This window comes from Tetrao urogallus, assembly GCF_951394365.1.
Source record: "Tetrao urogallus genome assembly, chromosome: 2".
Lineage (NCBI taxonomy): Eukaryota > Metazoa > Chordata > Aves > Galliformes > Phasianidae > Tetrao > Tetrao urogallus.
In genome coordinates this window covers 16,343,300-16,362,924 of record NC_136814.1, presented here as the reverse complement: position 1 = coordinate 16,362,924, position 19,625 = coordinate 16,343,300, and the positions used below count along the sequence as shown (strand labels likewise).

At 41.4% G+C, this 19,625-nt stretch overlaps 1 protein-coding gene across 1 annotated transcript in view; it reads right to left on the bottom strand.

Annotated features, from left to right (window-relative positions):
* Positions 1-290: 290 nt before the first annotated feature.
* The window catches only part of SHLD1 (shieldin complex subunit 1), a gene marked incomplete at both ends in the record, with an annotated part of 35,135 nt that continues 15,800 nt past the window's right edge, over positions 291-19,625 (bottom strand). The window contains one exon of the mRNA XM_079532652.1: positions 291-811. Within this exon, the coding sequence (XP_079388778.1) occupies positions 291-811 (521 nt within the window). The remainder of the gene's footprint in view (positions 812-19,625) is intronic.

The window sequence follows — 19,625 nt, the reverse complement described above, 5'->3', positions numbered from 1 at the left end:
GGTACAGAACAAAATTTTAATTTAATTCCTTAAGTCTGGGGCATACCATGCTGAGCTTGTTCAATTGTCTGGTATATTCAACAGCACATGGACATACTTCCATGCCTATGCAGGGGCTGAATTTGGACTGCAGATGCTTTTTATTTGGTGCTACCCTGCAGAAACCAGGTGGGCAAGATCTGCTCCTTATGAACCCTCTTCCATTGAATGTGGGCTGTCAAAGGTGGTACTAAGAGTGACAGTATCTTTCCAAGAAAGTCACTGGTGACATAAACAATCCAGCATTTTGATCACTTCTCATGCAGCACATCAGGGCTACATTCTATCTGTGTTTGTTTGAAGAGGAATTGCAGGACGTCATCTGATAGTCCAGGTGTTCTCTTTCTATCCTCTACCATGACTTCTCCCTCAGCAGGCTTGGAAAAACATGCAGTAGTGGGGTGGTTTGGAAAGATCTCACATCCGTCTCTGTTCAAGACCAGCTGGGCCATCTGCAGGCAACGCAATGCATATTTGGTACCATCGCGGTCTGCTAGCTCTGAAATCTTCTTCAAAAGACGTTGTGAAGCAGCCTCATAGGTGGGATCCATGCTGTCTGACTGTTTCTTGCAATATGTTTTGTAAAAGCTATCGAGAGATTTCCTGATGCTTGCATCTTCCATACTATTGTGTTCATGCATACTTGAGAGAGCAGCATCATTAGGTTCAGTGTGCTCACACATCCTGGCTTCTGGATAACATCTCACATTTGCTTTCTCAGAGCCTCCAGCAGAAAAGTCTGCAGGAACTGTAGAGGGTAGATTGCTGTCTCCTGCAAGAACAAGATCAATGAAACTCATTAGTCACCAGGTCACCCTTGTGGCAAAATCTTTTTTTTCTCCTCCCTCAACGCAGTCTGGCAAACAGGCTCTGTACTGGAGCGAGCGAAGTACATGGCTGCATGCTAGAAGGGCTTGCTGCATAGACTGCTAATTATGAATCTTGTATTGGGGGATCTCATAAATGTCCCAGTTTCATCTCTCTGCAGTCACTGGATGGTACGTGCCTCTACGTTCTTCTCACTCAAAGAGGTTGAAATTGGGACCTGCTGCTGTTAAAGACAACTATTGGCCTACATGAAAGTCAAGTCTGCAGCTGGAATACTTTCTTTTTTTTCTTTTTTTTTTTTTTCCTTTCTTCTGTTCTCTTTTTAATCCCTTCCTTTTCATAGTTCTTTGCTCCATTTTTGAGCAAGACCTACAGCCTCCAAGCCAACACTGTAATGGTGACCACACAGAGTTTGGGAAGGACATCGATAAAGGAAGACCTTGTGCTTTCCTGTGAAATTTCACATTCATAGCCCAGCTACACTAGTCACTCTTCCCACATTCTGAAGTTCTCCCAGTAAAAGCCAAGGACTCACTCTTGTTTAGCTCTTCTCCTCTTCCTTTGCTGACCCACATTTCTAAATGTCAGAGCTCTGGTTCTCTTTTGCCCCAGTGCAATGCAGGGGGAGATACCAATCATAATTAATATACCAGCAGCACAAAGACATCCTGGTCATGCCACTGCCAAGTGATCAGAAGCCACATTCAGCTTCTAGTGTAACAGGCCCCCCTAAAGGGATATGGATTTCAGCTCTGCTACCTAGGCAGTCTCTCTAACCACCACCTCATCCTCGAGCCTGCCTCACCAGCCTGTTTGCCAAGCACTTGAGTCACCAACAGGAAAATTTTACAGAGGTTGCATATCCATCATCTGCAGGTTTCATAAGCAAGATGCAGAGGATCAGCACACTGCTTGATCTTCCCTAACTCTGTGAAATACGAAGCAGAGCGCAGCCCTTCATTTCATTAAGAGACGCTAGTCAAAGGAAATCTCAGTGTTATGGAAGAAGGCTGCTCCTTACCTCACATATCATCTTGTATACAAAGAGCTTCCCTCCCTTTCTGAGTGGTCAGATTAATTAAAATGAAATTAAGATGTCTGTGCAGCCATACTGTATGTTGCTGCTTTCTCCCTCCCCCTACTTCATTTGATCTTTCTTTTCACTTTGTCTGATTCTGCTGTTTTAAGAACCTCTCTTGCAATATTATTGCCAGTGCAGTACAAAGACAAGCTTAGTGGCCTCCTTTTAACATGAATATATGCCATCAGAGTAGCAAATCAGAGATAATCAAAGAGAACAGGTCTATTTTGCCTCAATCTCTCAGCCTTGATTGCCTATGTTAAGTTAGGACTGAAAACTCATGCATCTCCTATAATTCAATCAAGTTTCACTTTTGCTCAGGCTCCAGTTGCAATTGCAAACTACTGTGCCAATGCTGTCTTCTTGCTACTTCTTATGCTCAGCTTGCTGTTATATTTTGTAAAATAGCAGTAGCTGCCTCCAGCTACATATCTCAATCCTACTGCACGATCCAGGGAAAGTGAAATCCTGTTGGCTTCATGGTATTGAGGAAGATCTTTGCAATTCTGTTCTGGCTTTCTCTGTAATTATAAATGAGCAGGAGCGATATTTAGCTACCGTCCTCTAATGAAGCACAGTCCATACAATCATCAAAGAAGTGAGGACTATATGTTTCAGGGGCGTACTCTGGGATTTGATTAGTCAGAAAATAATGAATTATATTATTAGGAAGAAAGTTTTCTTTCATTTACTGATTCAAATCTACACAGGTATGTTTTCCCACAGTAGGCCCTATTCTCAATAAATTACACTTCCAGTGAAGTCTTCTTAAAGCAAGACATGAAAACACAGATGTAGAATCTACCAATCTAAAATTCATAAAGTTGCATCTTGCCTGAGCTCTCCTGACAATTTCCTGGTACCATCTCAAACTACGTTCAGAGACTGATCTTTACGGATACGTAAACATTTTTTTGCACATTTCCCCCACCTAGAAGAGATTGGTCAGGGAAGAGTCCCTCCTCAACACACCTTGAAGAGCTGACGCTGCTGTTCCAACACACAAATGTCCTGAAATATTTATGAACCATGGGGCACAATACCAGTAGCTGGATGCCTGCTAGGTCCAGACAGAGCTTCTCAGCTAGGACACACGTACAGCACACAAGAGTGCCCCACTGCCCAAGACAAAGGCAGCAATCTACTGATCAATCCTCCATACTTCTGCATCCACTAAGAAAGCTGGGATTTTCTGATGACATTCAGCAGCATTGCTGCAAAGCTTATACCTCTCTGCTCATCCTTCCATAGCAAACTTAACGCATCTTTGTGTTGGCTTGGCCCAATATCTGCAAGTAGTCAACACAGTTTCATCGCTAGAGAATATGCCTCAAGTAATTAACAATTTTTAATCACCGGTAGTATCAAAAAGGTGTTAAAAGGAGATGGAGAAGTAAATAAACAAACAGGTCATTACTCATGTCTTGATTTCATTTTCACATGATGGATAATCATCAGGAAGAATGTATATTATTTCATTTGTGCCCCCACTCCACACGAATTGAAGATCAGCACTTGCAGCTTATTAGCATGAGGCCCGGGGGCTGATAAAAGGATATTCTTTGTGTTTATAGACCTGCTGATGAAAATTTAAAGTCTCCATCTGGTACAAGCACATAACCTTACCGCCAGAAGCACACAACCAAATCCTGCTTTGGACTTGGATCATTTCCAAGGATACAACAGCTCTGCAATATTATTATTTGCACTTCCACAAAAACGGCTCATGCAGCTGTTTGTCTGTGTTCTAGCACATTTATAAAATAAGACATCCCTTAATCAGCAGAGCTCCCACACTGCTGGCTTCATAGTGAAGATTTCCCCACTGAGGTGGGCAGCAATCCCTGCAGGCACTTGGGGTTTCTCAGAGCTGGTGCTGCCATGATGCCTGCCTCAGTCCCTTTCAGGGCCTTAGCTAGACAGAAGCAGCTGTTTATTCCTGAGTTATGCCTGCAGTTGGATTTGTCCATGCCTCCTGCCCAATCCCAGATTATCCACTGTGCACACGTGGGCTCCTCTCCAGCCCAGTGCACAAAGGCCCATCCTATTGTCAGGCCTGGAAGATACAGGCTGTAGATCTGAGTAGGTGAGAGCCAAACTAGAACGTTTGTCACAGAATTTCACATAAATGCTATGAAAATGGCAATTATATCACTTGTTTTAGGGCAGGAACTGTTTATCCCTTAGGAATGACTCACTTCTGGCAGCTGTATGCAGAATGGAGCCCAAGCCCACTGAAACCAACACCAAACCCATACCCACCCTTAAAGATGCTCTGATACTCTCAGGTGTTACTGCGGGAGTCATGTTCAACAAAGATGGAAAGTCCCATCTCCAAATGCAGAGGGCTGCTATGCTACTGGGGCTGGGTTTGTGTTCTTTTTCCTCCTGAAGCTCAAGCCCTTGATCTTTTAGCAATTTGACTGGTCAAACAGAATGGATAACTTGAATCAAGGGCCATTCCTCTCCTTATTGCCTCTGTTGTACCACCCTAAATAAGTATCAAGAAAACTAGAGGATTAGGAAGTGTGAATCATTTATTTGAACAGAACTAAGCTAATGACACAAATCTCCCTTATGTTCACAATGGTGACTGAAATTCAACTAGACATCAGTTAGGTGATGCTAGAGCACATCTCTACATTGTAAAGTCAACAATGGGACTGCAAACCACAGAGACAGGTTACTCGGGCATTCAACTATGCAATGGTATACTGAGAAAAAGTCTGCTTCCCGCTACAGCCATCCTGTGTGCTCTGAAGGCCAGAAAAGACCATGAGAATCAGCTCAATTGAGCAAATGTCCTTGAACAACAATTACCACAGAACTGAGCAATGCGACAGTAGAAAGGAAAAACACAAAAGAGAGCTGTATAGAGATAAAATCTTTCATTGGGTGGAACTAATTCAGTAGTCATCACTACTTTGCCTGTTCTGCCTGGGAGCAAATGGGGCTGAGCATAACTGAAATACAGCTTTTTTCCAGAGTAGCTGAAAAGCAGAAGGAGGAGACGTGTCCTAGGTGGGAAGACAAATTCCAGCTGTGGATTCCCACATCAGAGCTCAAAATGCTGCCTGGCCTGATGCATCACTATGATTTGATGCCAATTTGAAGACCTGTAAGAGACCTCAGATCCTGCCTCTTGGCTCAATGCAGCAGAAAATTAATTGACGCTCCCAAACTTTTCCTCAGAGAGGAAGACCTTCCTGCCCTCCTAAGACAATCACCAAACCTGGACATACGTGCCATGCCAGAGAGCTGGTACAGCCCTCTTATCACTTCTTGCCTCTCCATCAGACATGGGCATACGCACGGGAAAGTTCAGGCAGAGGCAACACAACTTGGGCTTGAACAGAGCTCCCACATGGCAGCAAACCTGTGCCAAACCACATAGCGTGGGGGATGCAGCTATCAGCACAGGCAGCAAGAACAGTTCTCACCTTGCTGCAGAACCACCTACGAGATCATGCACCTTAAAAATACATGCGGTGAGCATTTGAGACAGCTCATGGAAAAAACACTTTTTCCCCTATCCCCCAATCCCAGTCAGGTTGATTTCCAGTGGAAGTGAGGTAATGCAATTCCTTTCTGTTCTAAGAAGAAAGAAAAAAAAATAGGGAGAATTTAGTAGATCACATTATACCTCAGTCTCACATAGCATCTTGGCTTGCTGGTAATCCCATGTGAGAGCACTTAGCTGGGCAGCTAGACTTTTTGGTACCAAATCCTATTGTCCTGACTTGTATTAATAAAATCTCTACTGATTACAACTGTTAAAAACCCACATGTGAACTGCTGATTGCATCCGTTTACATTGAACACAATAGGCAATAGGCACAAACTGGAACACAAGAAGTTCCACATGAACATGAGGAAAAAAATCTTCACTTTGAGAGTGACAGAGCACTGGGACAGGCTGCCCAGAGAGGCCATGGAGTCTCCTTCTCTGGAAATATCCAAAACTCAGCCGGATACTTCCCTGAGCAACTTGCTGTAGGGAACCTGCTGTAGCAGGGTCTGGACTCAATGGCCTCTAGAGGTCCCTCCCTATGATTCTGTGATCCTATGAACTGGAATATGTTTGTATTTGCATTGTATTTCATATGATTCCCATTACTAACATTTCAGTTGGAAAAGCATCAAAAAGCTAACCTGAAGCCCTTTTTATTAGCTGCCATACAAACACCTATCACAGTTTCAGTAGCAAACAGATCCTAAAGCCTTTCGAGTACAGTACTAAAAAATTACTGCAGTTTACAGTTTCTCTGCACTCACCCCTGCCTTACCAAAAACAGCTGCTTTCTTCCTGTATCATTGTTTGAAAAACCTTCCAGCAATTAAAGCACAGGCAAAATTGAATTTTTCAATGACATTATAATTAAAAAATATATCATTTTAAGAAGAGTAAATTTGCTCCTTGTGGGTATTTAAATCATGAACTAAAAGTGAAAATAAGAATATTATAAACCTTGCTACTTTGCCATCTCCCTGATGATACAAAACCCAGCCTTCCCATGTCACACTGTGCAACAGGCTACAGCTCACAAGGCAATTATCTTTGAGGTTCTGCTTTACACGTGACACAATCAGCTATTTTGTCCATCCACCAGCCCAGGAGACAGGCACATGTTGCTGTGTCTGATGCTAAGGAGCTGAACAAATGCTGGCTGCTCTGCCAGGAGACCTGGATAAGGTGAGCAGCAGCAAGAACGGAAGGAAGAAACCAGAGGAATCGGGGGTATGGAGCAGAAAGAGGAAGCAATGATGGAGGAGTAGCATTGGTCATAGCCCAGTACTGAGTCAGGCTCTCTGCCCTGCTCTTCTACATGCTACACGCTTGTGTAAAAAGCTAGGGGGAGAAGTGGGGGATCTTTAATTTGTGCGGGGAAAAGGCATACGCAGCTATTCTGGGGAAGCATAAACCCTCCCTCTTCTAACTCCCCCAGGAATTTGAAATTCAAGAAAAAGCCTGGCAAATGGTAAAGTGCTTCTGAAATGCAATAAGCAGGCATAGCTCATCTCCCTAGACACTCTTCCAAATGTCACACTTGGTATTAAGCTCTATCCTGCTCTGAAAGCTCACAGTTGATGCCTGCTGCACCGTGCTTTGAAGACAGCTGGAAACCTCAGCTAAACAAAAAGGTAAACAAAATCTTTCAGAGGAAGCACTAGTTAGACACTCTGGATTTAATAAACCACTGAGCTAGTCAGCTACAGTATGAATTGATTAACACCCCTTATTTTCTGAAAGCCAAGACATCGGCACAGCTGTCATCTCACAAATCTGTTCCTAAGCAACCAAACACCATGGTCCAGGGCAGTAAGGATGGGCAGAAGCAGCAGCAACGCCATAAATACCTTCACATACAGCTGTGCCCCAGAAAGAGCCTTGTGCGGATTTATCCTCAGCAGTGGGCATTGGATGCAACTGCCTGTGAACAGGTTGCTCTAAGTTCTAAAATTAGAAATAGCAAAGTTGGAAAGAGCTTCTCATTTAAGTTATTTAGAGTGGTTCTGTAGCCAGTAAAAAATCCAAGAATATCCCAGATGCGTCAAGTTGTGATTAAACACAGCTCCTTAAGATCTAAGGTTAAAGATTCTACTACCAACAATAACCTTCTCTGGAGCAGAAATAGGCAGTTGAAAACTTCTGAAGTTGTTATCCTGCAGATGAGGGGATCGAGGGCTTTATTAAAACTGCAGCTATCTGCTGCTTTCCTACTACATACGTAGTCTTGAGAAATGACAACAAAACTCACCTTGTATATGTAATTCCAAAGGCACCAATTTCCAAGAAGAAACTCTGACAAGGCTTCTTAAACTAATTGCTCAGATTCCAATTAGGCATTAGCAGAGCATGTTCACAGGCACAGATACAGCAAAGCTGTGCTAGATCAGTCTCTCCTTAGCCATAGCAAAATATCCCAGTGGGTTTTCAATCTTTGACAGCCAAGATGCAACAGGAACATCCTTAAACCAAGCCTCCACCTTCTCCCAAAGTGCAAGTAAGAAGCATGCTCTCTTGTGAAGTCTCATCCTCACTGTGAAAACACCAATGCTGCCAATGGGGAGGATTTGTACCATTTGAGACTGGAGCCCAGTTTGACCCCTTTCTTCCTGCGACCTGGGAGAAACCTCTTATTAAAAAGATCATATTTTCCTCTCTGGTGAGAAACAATTCTGTTTGCACTATTTTCATTTCATAAATCCGACAAGAATTTCATGAAGGAAAACTAGGATCTGCATTTTATGACGCCTTTCTCACTTACGGTGCATAGCTAAAGCAAATGGAGTTGTTTCTCCTTGTATTTTCTTCCTGCCTAGAGATTATGAAACTGCAGTCTTGTCCATTCTCTTTTTCCAGCTGACTCTACGACCCCTTCACAAACTGTTAAGCTTTCTGGCATAACAAGAATTTTTCAAAGAATCTCAACTGAGAACTAAGGAATTCTTATTCAGCCCGTGGGTCTGGTTACTAGCTAGTTAACTCCAGAACTGGGAGGAAGGCTTGCTATGCCCTCCTCTTTGTCTGGGAGGTGAGCAACTCACTGGGGAACCTGAGTCATCCAAGGCGACCTCTTGCAGAGACAAAAAGAACTTCTTTACAGATCTAAGGTAAAAGATGAGCAGGAAAAAAACTTCCAGTTTCTGGCAAGATGCATAATGAGGGAAAAATTCTGCACTTGCTGATGTTGCCATGCAGAACCGATAAAGTCAGGAGCTTAAATTAAAAGAAAACTTGAACATCTACCTGGATGACAATTAGCGATCATACACAAGTCTGACAAAAAAAATCTAAAAGTTACTAAATCCCATTCTTTAACAAATCCTCTGCTAGAGACAAGAATGGGTCTCAACAGATAGCACACTGTATGCTGCAGGCACCCATTCTGGAGGATGGGGATGAAATGAAAAATGGAAAAGTGCCTCTCATTCCAATAATGACCACTCGCAATGACAGGAAGCAACTCTACAGCACAAGTCTTACCAGGCAATACAGTACCATTACAGTTCCCAGAATTAAAAACAAAACCCAAAGCAATATCCCTCATTGATATACGAAATACTTTCATTCAGTCACACATTTTCAGCACTCAAGAGAAACCAGCAATTTTCAGCTGATGCCTTTGGCGAGAAGACAAACAGATGGCTCTCACTGGTGATCAATAGCTCCAATTTCAACAACAGTTTTAAAAAAGAATTCTACTCTCCGCATTTCATTGTAGAGTGACAGGCATGACAGCTTTCCTGGAAAAAAAAAACAACAACAAAACAAGAATACAATACTATTCATACAGATAAAGCAGAAGATGAGCCTTCCAACCACATATGCCCAGCTCTTGTCGCTGCAAGCAACTTGAGAATCACAATTTTTTTTTTTTTTTATCCAGACAGCTTCTAGACCAAGAAAATATCGCAGAACAAGATCATCTTAAGCACCTTTCTTAAACAGTGGTTAAAATTATACTGCTTGTACATACTTCTGAGAGCAAGAGACTAACATTCTATAATATTATAATATCCATCTCAAAGGGGAGCAATGCAATGAAAATGATGCCTGGGTACCACAGGACACATGTAAACCTGGTACTGCGGGGAACAGAAAGCACTTAAACAGCAGAGGTGGAAAATTCAGTCAAATATGGCAGACAAAAGTGAAGACTAAATGAAATATTACTTCCTCCCAATTCTTCAACCTCCCCAGTCATTTACATCTGTTATTTTGTTCAAATTTCTGCTTACTTATTTAGGATCCCAAATCAGTGAATTGATTTGCAGCAGTTTTGAGCACACAGATGCTCTTCTCAAGTTTCACAGAAGCCAGAGAGATTTCAGCTCTTTGGAAGACAGTGAGGTCACCTTTAGCAACTTGAATGCTACTAATTCCTTAGTAGCAGCTTATTGTACACATATTGTACAACAGAGAAACAAGACAGGTATCTTTGGCTATTAGATTTGGAAGTCCTCCTTTTTTGTCTTTTTCTAAGGCCGAAAGCATCAATATGGGCATACAAAAGAGCTGCTCAGAGATTGGACTTATTCTCTGTAATGTCAAAGAAATAGATGAACACGTGCAGTCTGTCTTTCTTCAGATCTAAGTTTTCTACCTCCAGTCAGGACTAACTTTCACAAGAACAACAGAGGGACACTGGCAAAGATCTAGGCTTCCGGAAATTCCTTGCAGTAAGATGACTGTAAAGCTGTGCCTCTTGTCTGCATCATGCTCCTGAGAATATGCTGTATGTCACAGAAGCATAGCAAGGCTTGCATTTACTATAAACATAAATGTAGAAGAAAAGCAAACAAAGAAAACCCTTAAAAAGCACAGGCAAACAGCACATGCAAAAGTAAAGAAATCTACTGATATTCTGACAAAGATTTGAACACAGAGTGAGGCATTTCCCAGCCTCCCCACAGGCTGGATACAGCTGTGTGCATGGAGGACGCTGTGCAGACATGCAGTCAGCCACACAACACCTGGGCAATGAAAGAGCAGCTCTGTCCTGTCCCCAGCTCCAGTCACACAGCCTGGGGCTGCTTTTTGTGCACTGCCAGAAAATGTTTGTACATCACATATTGACTAAAATCATTATTATTATTAAAAAAAAAAAAAAGACTCAAAAAAGTTTCTTTCTGTATGGAAGCAAGATACCGATCTCCATCTATGAACTTTCCACAGGCTAAACAAACATCCTCATATTGAAGAAAGCAGAGTCAGATATATCAAACAGTCATCAAGAAATTTTCAAGAGGCAGAAAATGTAATTTCGACAGAGTGCAATGAAAAGCAAGTGAGATATACAAGTTTAATAACTTAGAGGTATTTGTTTGTCACTAGTCTGTGGCATTTCGGCTCACCAGTTTAAAAGCATGCTGTATAAACATCTGAGCCATCGAGTCCTTTCGCAATATTGAAGGTAAGTAACAAGCAAAGAGAATATTAGACTGATGGGCACATTTACAGGCCGTTCACAAATGATGGAGAATGAGAAGCACAAGGGTTTCTTTTTAATTATCTGCATGTCTTGCTGGGAATCTCTAAAAGTCTCTTCATCAGAACCACAGAAAATTGGGTTTTGAATAGAAGTGCTTTGCCATTTAATCAATCAGCTTTCTGCAGGAATTTCTGCATTGCAAGCATCCGCAAATTGAAATTGGAAATGTTTATAAGGTAAGAAGTGCAAGAGGAGTGAATCTTCAGGTCCTTAATGGGCTGGCTCACCTGCCAAGCTTCACTTCTCAGATAGTGGCACGGCTGTGTGGTTCTATAAGCCTCTGAATAGACTAAAAGCCAGAAAGACAGACCATAAGGGAGAAAGTCTTTAAAAGAGGAGTATGACTTGACTTTAAAAAGGAGAAAAGTGAGAAAAGTCACTCAGCAGTAAAATACAGCATTCAACTTTCCTATTTTCTCACCTTGTCCTCTTAACCAGTCATGAGAACGGCTTGGTGCTCCCCTGCTGTAACAGCTTTGTCCTCTGAGGCCAAACAGTAAAAGCTTTTCCACACTTCAGGTTTGTTTGCATCCCTTTGCTGGCTCCACGGCCTATTAATCCTGCACTTTATGCTGGTTTCTTAGCCATAAGCAGATCTGTGTGTGCTCAAACCTCTCATTTCAGCCTCAAACCAAAGACTTCAACTGAATTATTCATGCACACAACTAGAGGCAAACCATGAAGGTCAGTGAGAGCCCAGATCTTTTTCAAAGCCAAAGTGGAAGACCACATTCCCTATACCATATCAAGCACTGCCTAGCTAGCCAGCAGCAATTCTGTGCTGGATGCTCTACTGAGAGGCTGTACAAGAGCCTGAGGCTCGGTGAGAACTGCTTGCTCAGACAGTTCTTCAGTAACATCTTCAATTACTGATGAACTGTGATTAGTGATAGTTACTGCAAACACAGCATATTTTTCCATTACATTTGCAACACAGACGTCTAAGCCACACAACAATGTTCAGAAAAGATTTTGCATTACTGCACACAGCTTGAAAATATTTATACGACTACTTGTGAACAAAAACTAATTATTTCCTGCAAAATAAGGTAAATAAAAGGACAGATAAGCCAGAGCAAGTTGCAGCAATTCAAATTTTCCTTTACCCAAGGAAACGTTTTTTCACCAACCTCAGATCATGATATTGTTTAACTGAACTTAGCCGCCTCATTCAAAAATGATCACTCAACTAACAAGGCAGGGAAAAAGACAACACTTCTAAAATAGGTAGGAGTGTTAAGGCTACGTTAATCTTCATAAAAGCTGCATGGATCTACAAACACTGCAATGCATTTTTCAAAACCCATCTGATATTTGTTTGTGTAAATACCTGCAGAATTTAAAAACAGCAAAACCAGCTGTTTTTAGAACAACCTCGACTTTTTTCCAAGCAACAGGAGAACATTTGTATGACTTCCACAAGAGCAGAGTGATGAATTACAAACACATTTGCTTAGAATTTGTTCCCCAGGTATGGGTCTGGGAAAGCAGACAACCAGATATGAAGAAACAGCAGTAAACTTGTAGTCAATTGATTAGAATCTCAAAGGCATCTGGTTTGTATTTTAAATGTGAAACAACCAATGTTATTGAGGCACTCAGCAATTTCCATTGTTCTTTTGTCATCTAACTGAAAATACAGGTCTCCACGTGCAACTGCATCCTAAAGAGCAAGTGAAGGTCGGTATGTCTGCAAATAGTGCTCTACTTATTGAAAATTTCAGCAACTGCACATTGTTAGCTCGCATGAAAAAGTAATCTGAAAAGAAAACCTGTTTTGAAATCAGTCCACATTGAAATAAAAAGGAGATATATATTTAAATCAGCCCCCACCGGGACGATATTTAGTTACTTCTGGCACTCTGGGAGCCACTTACTAGTGCTCCTGGCAAACACTGATGCAAACAGTACATCATATTAATGTAGCACTTCACCAGCTGAAAGGAAAAGGCAAATATTTAAAGCAACAAATGCCTAAATATTGGACAATGATAAAATTTAGGCTGGACGTTAGGAAATACTGTTTCTCTGAAAGAATGGTCAGGCACTGGAACGGGCTGAAGGAACATTTGGATTTTGTGCTGGGGGACATGGTTTAGTGAGTACTATTGGTGATAGGTGGATGATTGGACTGGATGATCTTGAAGGTCTTTTCCAACCTTGGTGATTCTGCAAAGTTAAAGGTTCAGATTTGAGATAGGTTGGTGAGGTGGGATTTGACAGTATAGATAATATAGCCAGACTACACAAGTTGGTGATGTTCTTTTAGTTGTTCTGTGTTTTTTTTTTATCCCCAGCATTTACGATCAGCTTAATAATTTTGTTTTAAATGGCCTAAAGAAAACCTAATTCAAACAGATTGGATTCTGTAATTGTAGTAAATACATCTGTTTTATTTGTAAATAAAGCAGGGAATTCTGAAGTAAAAGCTTTCAGTGAACATTTTCAGCCTATCTTGAAATTGGACTTCAAAGTCTACTTAATGCTTATTTCAGTTCAAGTGTAGAAAACATGTGGAATCCAAGGATAAAAGTAATGAATTAGTATTCTGCCACCTTGACAACCCACTTCCTTAATCTTACATTTTCCCAGCAGATTGATTGCTCTCCTAAGCCACTCTCGGAGCCTTGCTGACCTCATAAGAAACGGCACTTCTGCAGACTGAATGGACACTTATGTCTCTTAAAGATGGTGTAGTTACAGGTACAGAAAAATGGGCCAGAAAACGCCAATATCCAAAGATACTGGACCTGGAGCATGTCAAAGACAGGCACTGAAACTGCAAAGGGTCTGGAGCTCAAGTCTTATGAGGAGTCACTGAGGGAGCTGGAATGGCTCAATGTGGAGAAGAAAAGGCTCAGGATACCTCATTGCTCTCCACAGCTGCTTGAAAGGAAAGTTGTAGTGAGGTGTGGGTTGGCCTCTTCTCCATGCAACAGCAATAGGACAAAAGGGAATGGCCTTAAGCTGTGCCAGAAGAGGTTCAGTTTGGATATTGGAAACACTTCTCTCCCAAAGAGCAGTGAAGCAGTGGCACAGGCTGCCCATGGAGGTGGTGGAGTCAGCGTGCCTGGAGGTATTCAAAAAACACGGAGACGTGGCACTGAGGGATGTGGTCAGTGGGCAATATTGATGGTAGGAGGATGGTTGGACTAGATTATCTTAGTCATCTTTTCCAACCTTCATGATTCTATGATTCTATTATGTGATTGCAAAAATAACCTGGATATGGACAACATCATTAACTTGCAAATTAAATGAGTAGGTTCATATTCTATTAATTTAATTAAGTCGGGACAACTCTCAGAAAATAAAATTGACATCCAAGGGACCCTCAGCTCCAAAACATTAAAACCTATCACAGCACAACAGTCCTTCATTTTGTCCGCTCTACAGACAAATCCATTTTCACATTCTTCCATCTCCTTTTGGCCACTTTTACTGCTCAAGGTTAATTGTGACTTTTAAGACAAAACAGATACAATCTAAAGCTTCCTTTATCTGAAAGAATATTTTATGTGTTAAAGGGACGAAGAATGGCTGAAGCCCTTGAGTAAGGAATTGAGTCCAGATATAATAAAGGTCACCGAGAATTAAAATAAAACAAATATTTGGTATAGAGGGAGGTGTCCCTGCCTAAAGCAAGAGGGTTGGAACTAGTTGATCTTAAAGGTCACTTCAAACACAAAACATTCTATGATTCTATGATTTTATGACTTTTCTGTAAAAAGGCTCTGCTGTGCCCGTAGCGCTCAAGCTTAAAGAAGGTAGTTCAAGCTTAAAGAAGGTATATTTAGGCTGGATATAAGGAAAATCTTTTACAGGGAGAGTGGTGAAGCACCGGAACAGGTTGCCCAGTTACGTGGTTGATGTCCTGTCCCTAGAGAGTTTCAAGGTGATGCTGGATCAACCTTGTTCATAGCAGGGGAGTTGGACTAGCCAACCTTTAAAGGTCCCTTCCAACTCTAAGGATCCTATGGTTCTAGTGTCCCTCCATCCCACAGATACCATAATCCTTTGTAATAATAATAAAAAAAAATAACAGGTCAGTCTGCTATAGCATAGACCTGAAAAAGATTCATAGATTAAAGTACTCAGAGATAGGGATAACAGGCAAACTTTATCAACAGTAGCTGCTAGCTTTCTAGCCTCCCTCTCTGTGGCACTGTTCACACTGTTTGGTCAACTGATGTTCTGCAGCATCAGAAGATGCAGGACACCAGCTGCCCCATGTCACCTATGGGTCTACTTGTGCCTCCCCATGATTGAGAGGTCAGACTCCCAACACAAATGTCCAGAGATTACAAATAACAAGGCATCTATTTTCTCCTTACAGAATTTTCCTTCCCATTGCAAAGCACAAATTTAAAGAAAATTTCAAATAAATGCAAAAAAACAGCAGCTCTTATGTTAGTACAGCCCTACGCTTTTAAAATGTAGTTTACATGAAAGGAGACAAAAGGATCTTCTAATCTTTAGGGGAAAAAAAAAAAAAAAAAAAAAAAAACCAGCCCAAGGCAAAAAAAGGTGATTGGAAAGAAATTACATCCTGGCTAAAGGTAAATTATATTACAGACAGCTAGCTGGACAATAGGAACACTGTGGACTGTGATACATATCAAAATAAATTTAATTACCCTTAAAAATCAGAGAATCTGTAAGTTTACCTAAAATATGGGAGTTGAGCTTTTAATTGTTTTCAATGCAGACACAAACAGAAGATGTTGATTAACTTACCAGGCTCAAGAGAGGTAATTACTTTGCAGAAGATGCATCTGTAAGAGCATTTCTGTGACAGCTCCAGATTTAATCTGCCTTTGTTTTATGAAGACCATCTGCACAAATTATTTTTTTGCCTCGATTTTGGGTTTTGAGATGAACTCTGCTCAGACAACCCAAAACTCAATTACAGCCCAGTATCAGGATCTTCTGTTGCTACAGAGACGTGCTACAGAAGTTGAATGAAAGCTCCCTAGCTGAAAACAATTTCCTTAAAAAAAAAAAAAAAAAAAAAGTTTCCAATATTTAAAAAATATTGAAAAGATGAAAGAACAGATGAACAGATTACTGAGAGAATATGAAAGAATATTTCAAACTTTTTTTTCTTTTTACTGGAAACAAGCTAAGATGTATTAAAATAAAATACCCTCTTACAGCTAACTTGATTGTTCATTTTGCAATGTTACCCAAAGAGCAGAGCATCCAGGTAGCAATATTCTGTTACATTATAAAATCACAGATTTGAAAGATGGTTACAAGAGACGCCAACACCTTTGTAGCAGCTTTTCCAACACCACTTTTCAGACTGCTGCAGGCCGTAACACCAATGTCCAGCCCTCCCTGTGCTCTGAAGCAGCAGTGAAGGGTGCAATCTCACCATGCTACAGGTGTGGATCAGCATCAGCCTCGTGCCTTTAATTCCCTTGGCTTTGCTGCCACTCTGATCTTGACTTTGTCAAGGTGTTCCCCTTCTCGGGGCACTCTTGGCTCTGCATTTCGTGCAGGGCAACACTCACCAGTATCTATGATGCACAACATGAGCAGCCCAGTTTCTTGTCTGAAGTTGACACTGCTCAGATCCATGAGCAACTCAAAGCCCTTGAGGTACAGGGAGCACTCCAGCTCCATCAAAGGACTTGCTATACTCTCTTCGCACAGGACTTGACTACGAAGGAGAAAAGCCTCACTGAGCAGAATTACAATTAGTCTCCAGAAAAGCAAAGGAATCCTTCTTTGGACTGCTTCCCAACTATACTCTCAGCCAGAAATGTCCATATTTATTCTTGATATGATCTTGGAGAGATTGATTAAATCTAAGGCAAAGGACTATTAGACCTGTAGAATACCAAAAATTGCATCCCCTTTTCTCCCATGCCCAGCCAACAGCTCATCAATACAGCACCTCTCAATGAGCCCGCATAAAATGCTACTCTTCAAATCTGTTTGTCCCCACCATCTTTCTGGAGCAAAGGCCTGCGCTCAAGGCAAGGGAGGGCACACAATAGTTTCTGCAGTTTTGACAAACAAAAGCATCATCTGTGTGCGAGCACCATTCTCAAATACATTATCAGCTGAAAAAGTCATCTCTTGGGCAAGACTTGAGCTCTCCTCCCCACACCTCACCACCTGCACTTGTTCCCCACACATTTTGTGTTTGGAGCCACGGATAGGTAGGAAAAGATCAGTAGATTTCACTTATTCAAATTAACCCACTCAATAATTACCCCATCCACAGCAGGTCCTCTCTAATGTGCCCTGAGAAGCATGGTTTTGGGAGGCATTCACTGACTGACACTGTTCAAAATGAAGTGATTAGTGCTCACTTACATGCTGTCCTACAGATGCACGTATGCTGCAAGGTGGCACACATCATCCAGCTCCAAGAGCACCCTTTGAATCAATATAAAGCTGATACACAACAGATGGTTTACGGCACCTCCATTGTCTTAAGTTTTTTTTTTTGCCTTTAAGCAGGATTCAACATGAACCAAGGCACATTTGGGACAGCAGTATTTTTCAAAGACCATACTGAGCCTCCGGGAGTAATTCACATGAACACTGATGAAACCAGAGATGTTCCTGCAAACATGCCCAGAGGAAAACAAAGACAGTTTTGTGAAAAGTATTATAGAAAAGAACAAGAGTAAAATCAACATAGCCATGTAGATGATGCACTAATAGATGCAGAACTGAGGACTTAACCTCTTCTTCAGGTTATTAACAGCTGTAGGAAGAGACAGAGGCAACTAAGTCTTGGTGAGTCATAACACTAGATACCATTTAACATCCAGAAATAGTTTGGCTCTGGCCTAATAACTTTTGTTCTGCAATAACATGCAGTAATGGTAGCAGTATAACTGGCAAGCCAGAGTAACACCTAGATCCATAGTTATACTCCAGCCTTCAAAAGAGAAAGCAGAGACTAGATCCATAGTTATACTCCAGCCTTCAAAAGAGAAAGCAGAGACCAGAAGGTGCTACTTGGCACACCATTTCCTTCTCCATTTTGGTACCTTACTATCATAGCCTTACTATCAAAGCCAAGGCTTGCTCAAACTGCCAGAAATAAAAGCTCTCCCAAATGCAAAACTTCAGAATGACTGGACTCCAAGCAGGAAAAAGCCTTTTACTAAAGGAAAACTCCAAACACATTACTAGTTACAATAGCTTTCAAAACAGGAGTGAAGCTTGCTCACTTAATCATGCAACAATCAAGGGACAGAACCAGATTTCTATAGCAAGCCAACAACTTGCCAGCTGAGAAGAATAAGGAAGGTCTGTTTGAGAAGTAAGGAGAAGTAAAGGGTCCTGCCAGGGCTTCAAATCTCCTGAAAGATTCAGATTACATCTGTTCACTGAGGCTAGTGGATCAAACCAAGCTTTCTGTCTTCTCTCATTGTCTTAGGATTCCTCTGGTCATACTGATATCTACTCCAGAACTAAACAAGAACTGAGACGTGCAGGATCTTAAGGCACATAGAATTATGATATTTATCAGGTGGACAGCAGTTATTCACTGTAATGCCGTATATTCCTTTCTACAGCTTAGCTGCATGGAGAATTTGGCTGTTGAACAGCCACTCATTTGTTTAGTATCAGCTTGGAAAGGAAAATTCTGTTCTTAGAAAGCAGCTGAGAAAAGATGAACTGATAGCAGAGACTCCTTCTAGAGCCTTTCAGAGGGATTTCCCTCTGAAATGTCTTACCTGTAAGAACTGGCTACGCTGGTGTACAGGAACTGCTGAGTCACAGCCAGAACCTCTGATTGATCACCTGAGGCGAGCACTGAGTCAGCCAGAGGAGCACAGATGAAGGCAATTCACCTGTGCTGCTGGAAGGGGTGGAGCCTGGTTCCACTTCTCCTAGGCCTATCTAAGAGCTGACTGCCAGTGGGGAAGGATCTCTTCTGGAGATCCACTCTGCTGGAGTTTCATAAGCGAGCCCAGGATATGAGTAAGCATCCTATCTATTCTCTTTTTGTTATTCTAACCTGCTTTGTCTAACTCTCCTGTTTATTTCATAATTATAACATCTTAATATTCATTGATTATACACCTGGTTTGCTATTTTATTTTATTTTTTTAATAGAAGGAGGCAGGAGGCACATTGCTATGGTACGAGAAAACACAGCCTGCAACACTACAATACAAACACAGACAGATATTGGCATCTGGAATCAGCATAGTCATTTTCTTCTGTGCAAAAGGGAAGACTTTCAGCAATAACAATGCAAGTTACAACTTCAAAGTATTAAAACCAGCCATGTGCATTTTTTAAAGCTGGATTATTGTCTAAAAGATACCATAAGGTTTTATACAACCTCGTTTTATGACCAACTCGTAGCACGGTGTAAAGAAACAGCAGTTGACTAATCTGTGATCAAATGGGAGGCTTGTTTAGAAATATCTCCTTGGCAGACATTGTTAATGCAAGAGAAAGCGACAAGAATTGAAGTGACTGAATATTTTGTGCATGTGTGTGGGAACAGTATGGACAAAAACAGCACTCAGTTTTCTCTGTGAAGAATCATATCTGCCAACAACGTATGTTCACCCTCTTTCCCCACATGATTTAACTTACTCCTGAAGTCATGCATCTTGCAGTTGTTAATTATGGAGCACAACATTTGCATTCGCAATATAAGATCCAGCTTCCAACCTCACTTTTGCTTTCATCCTCTG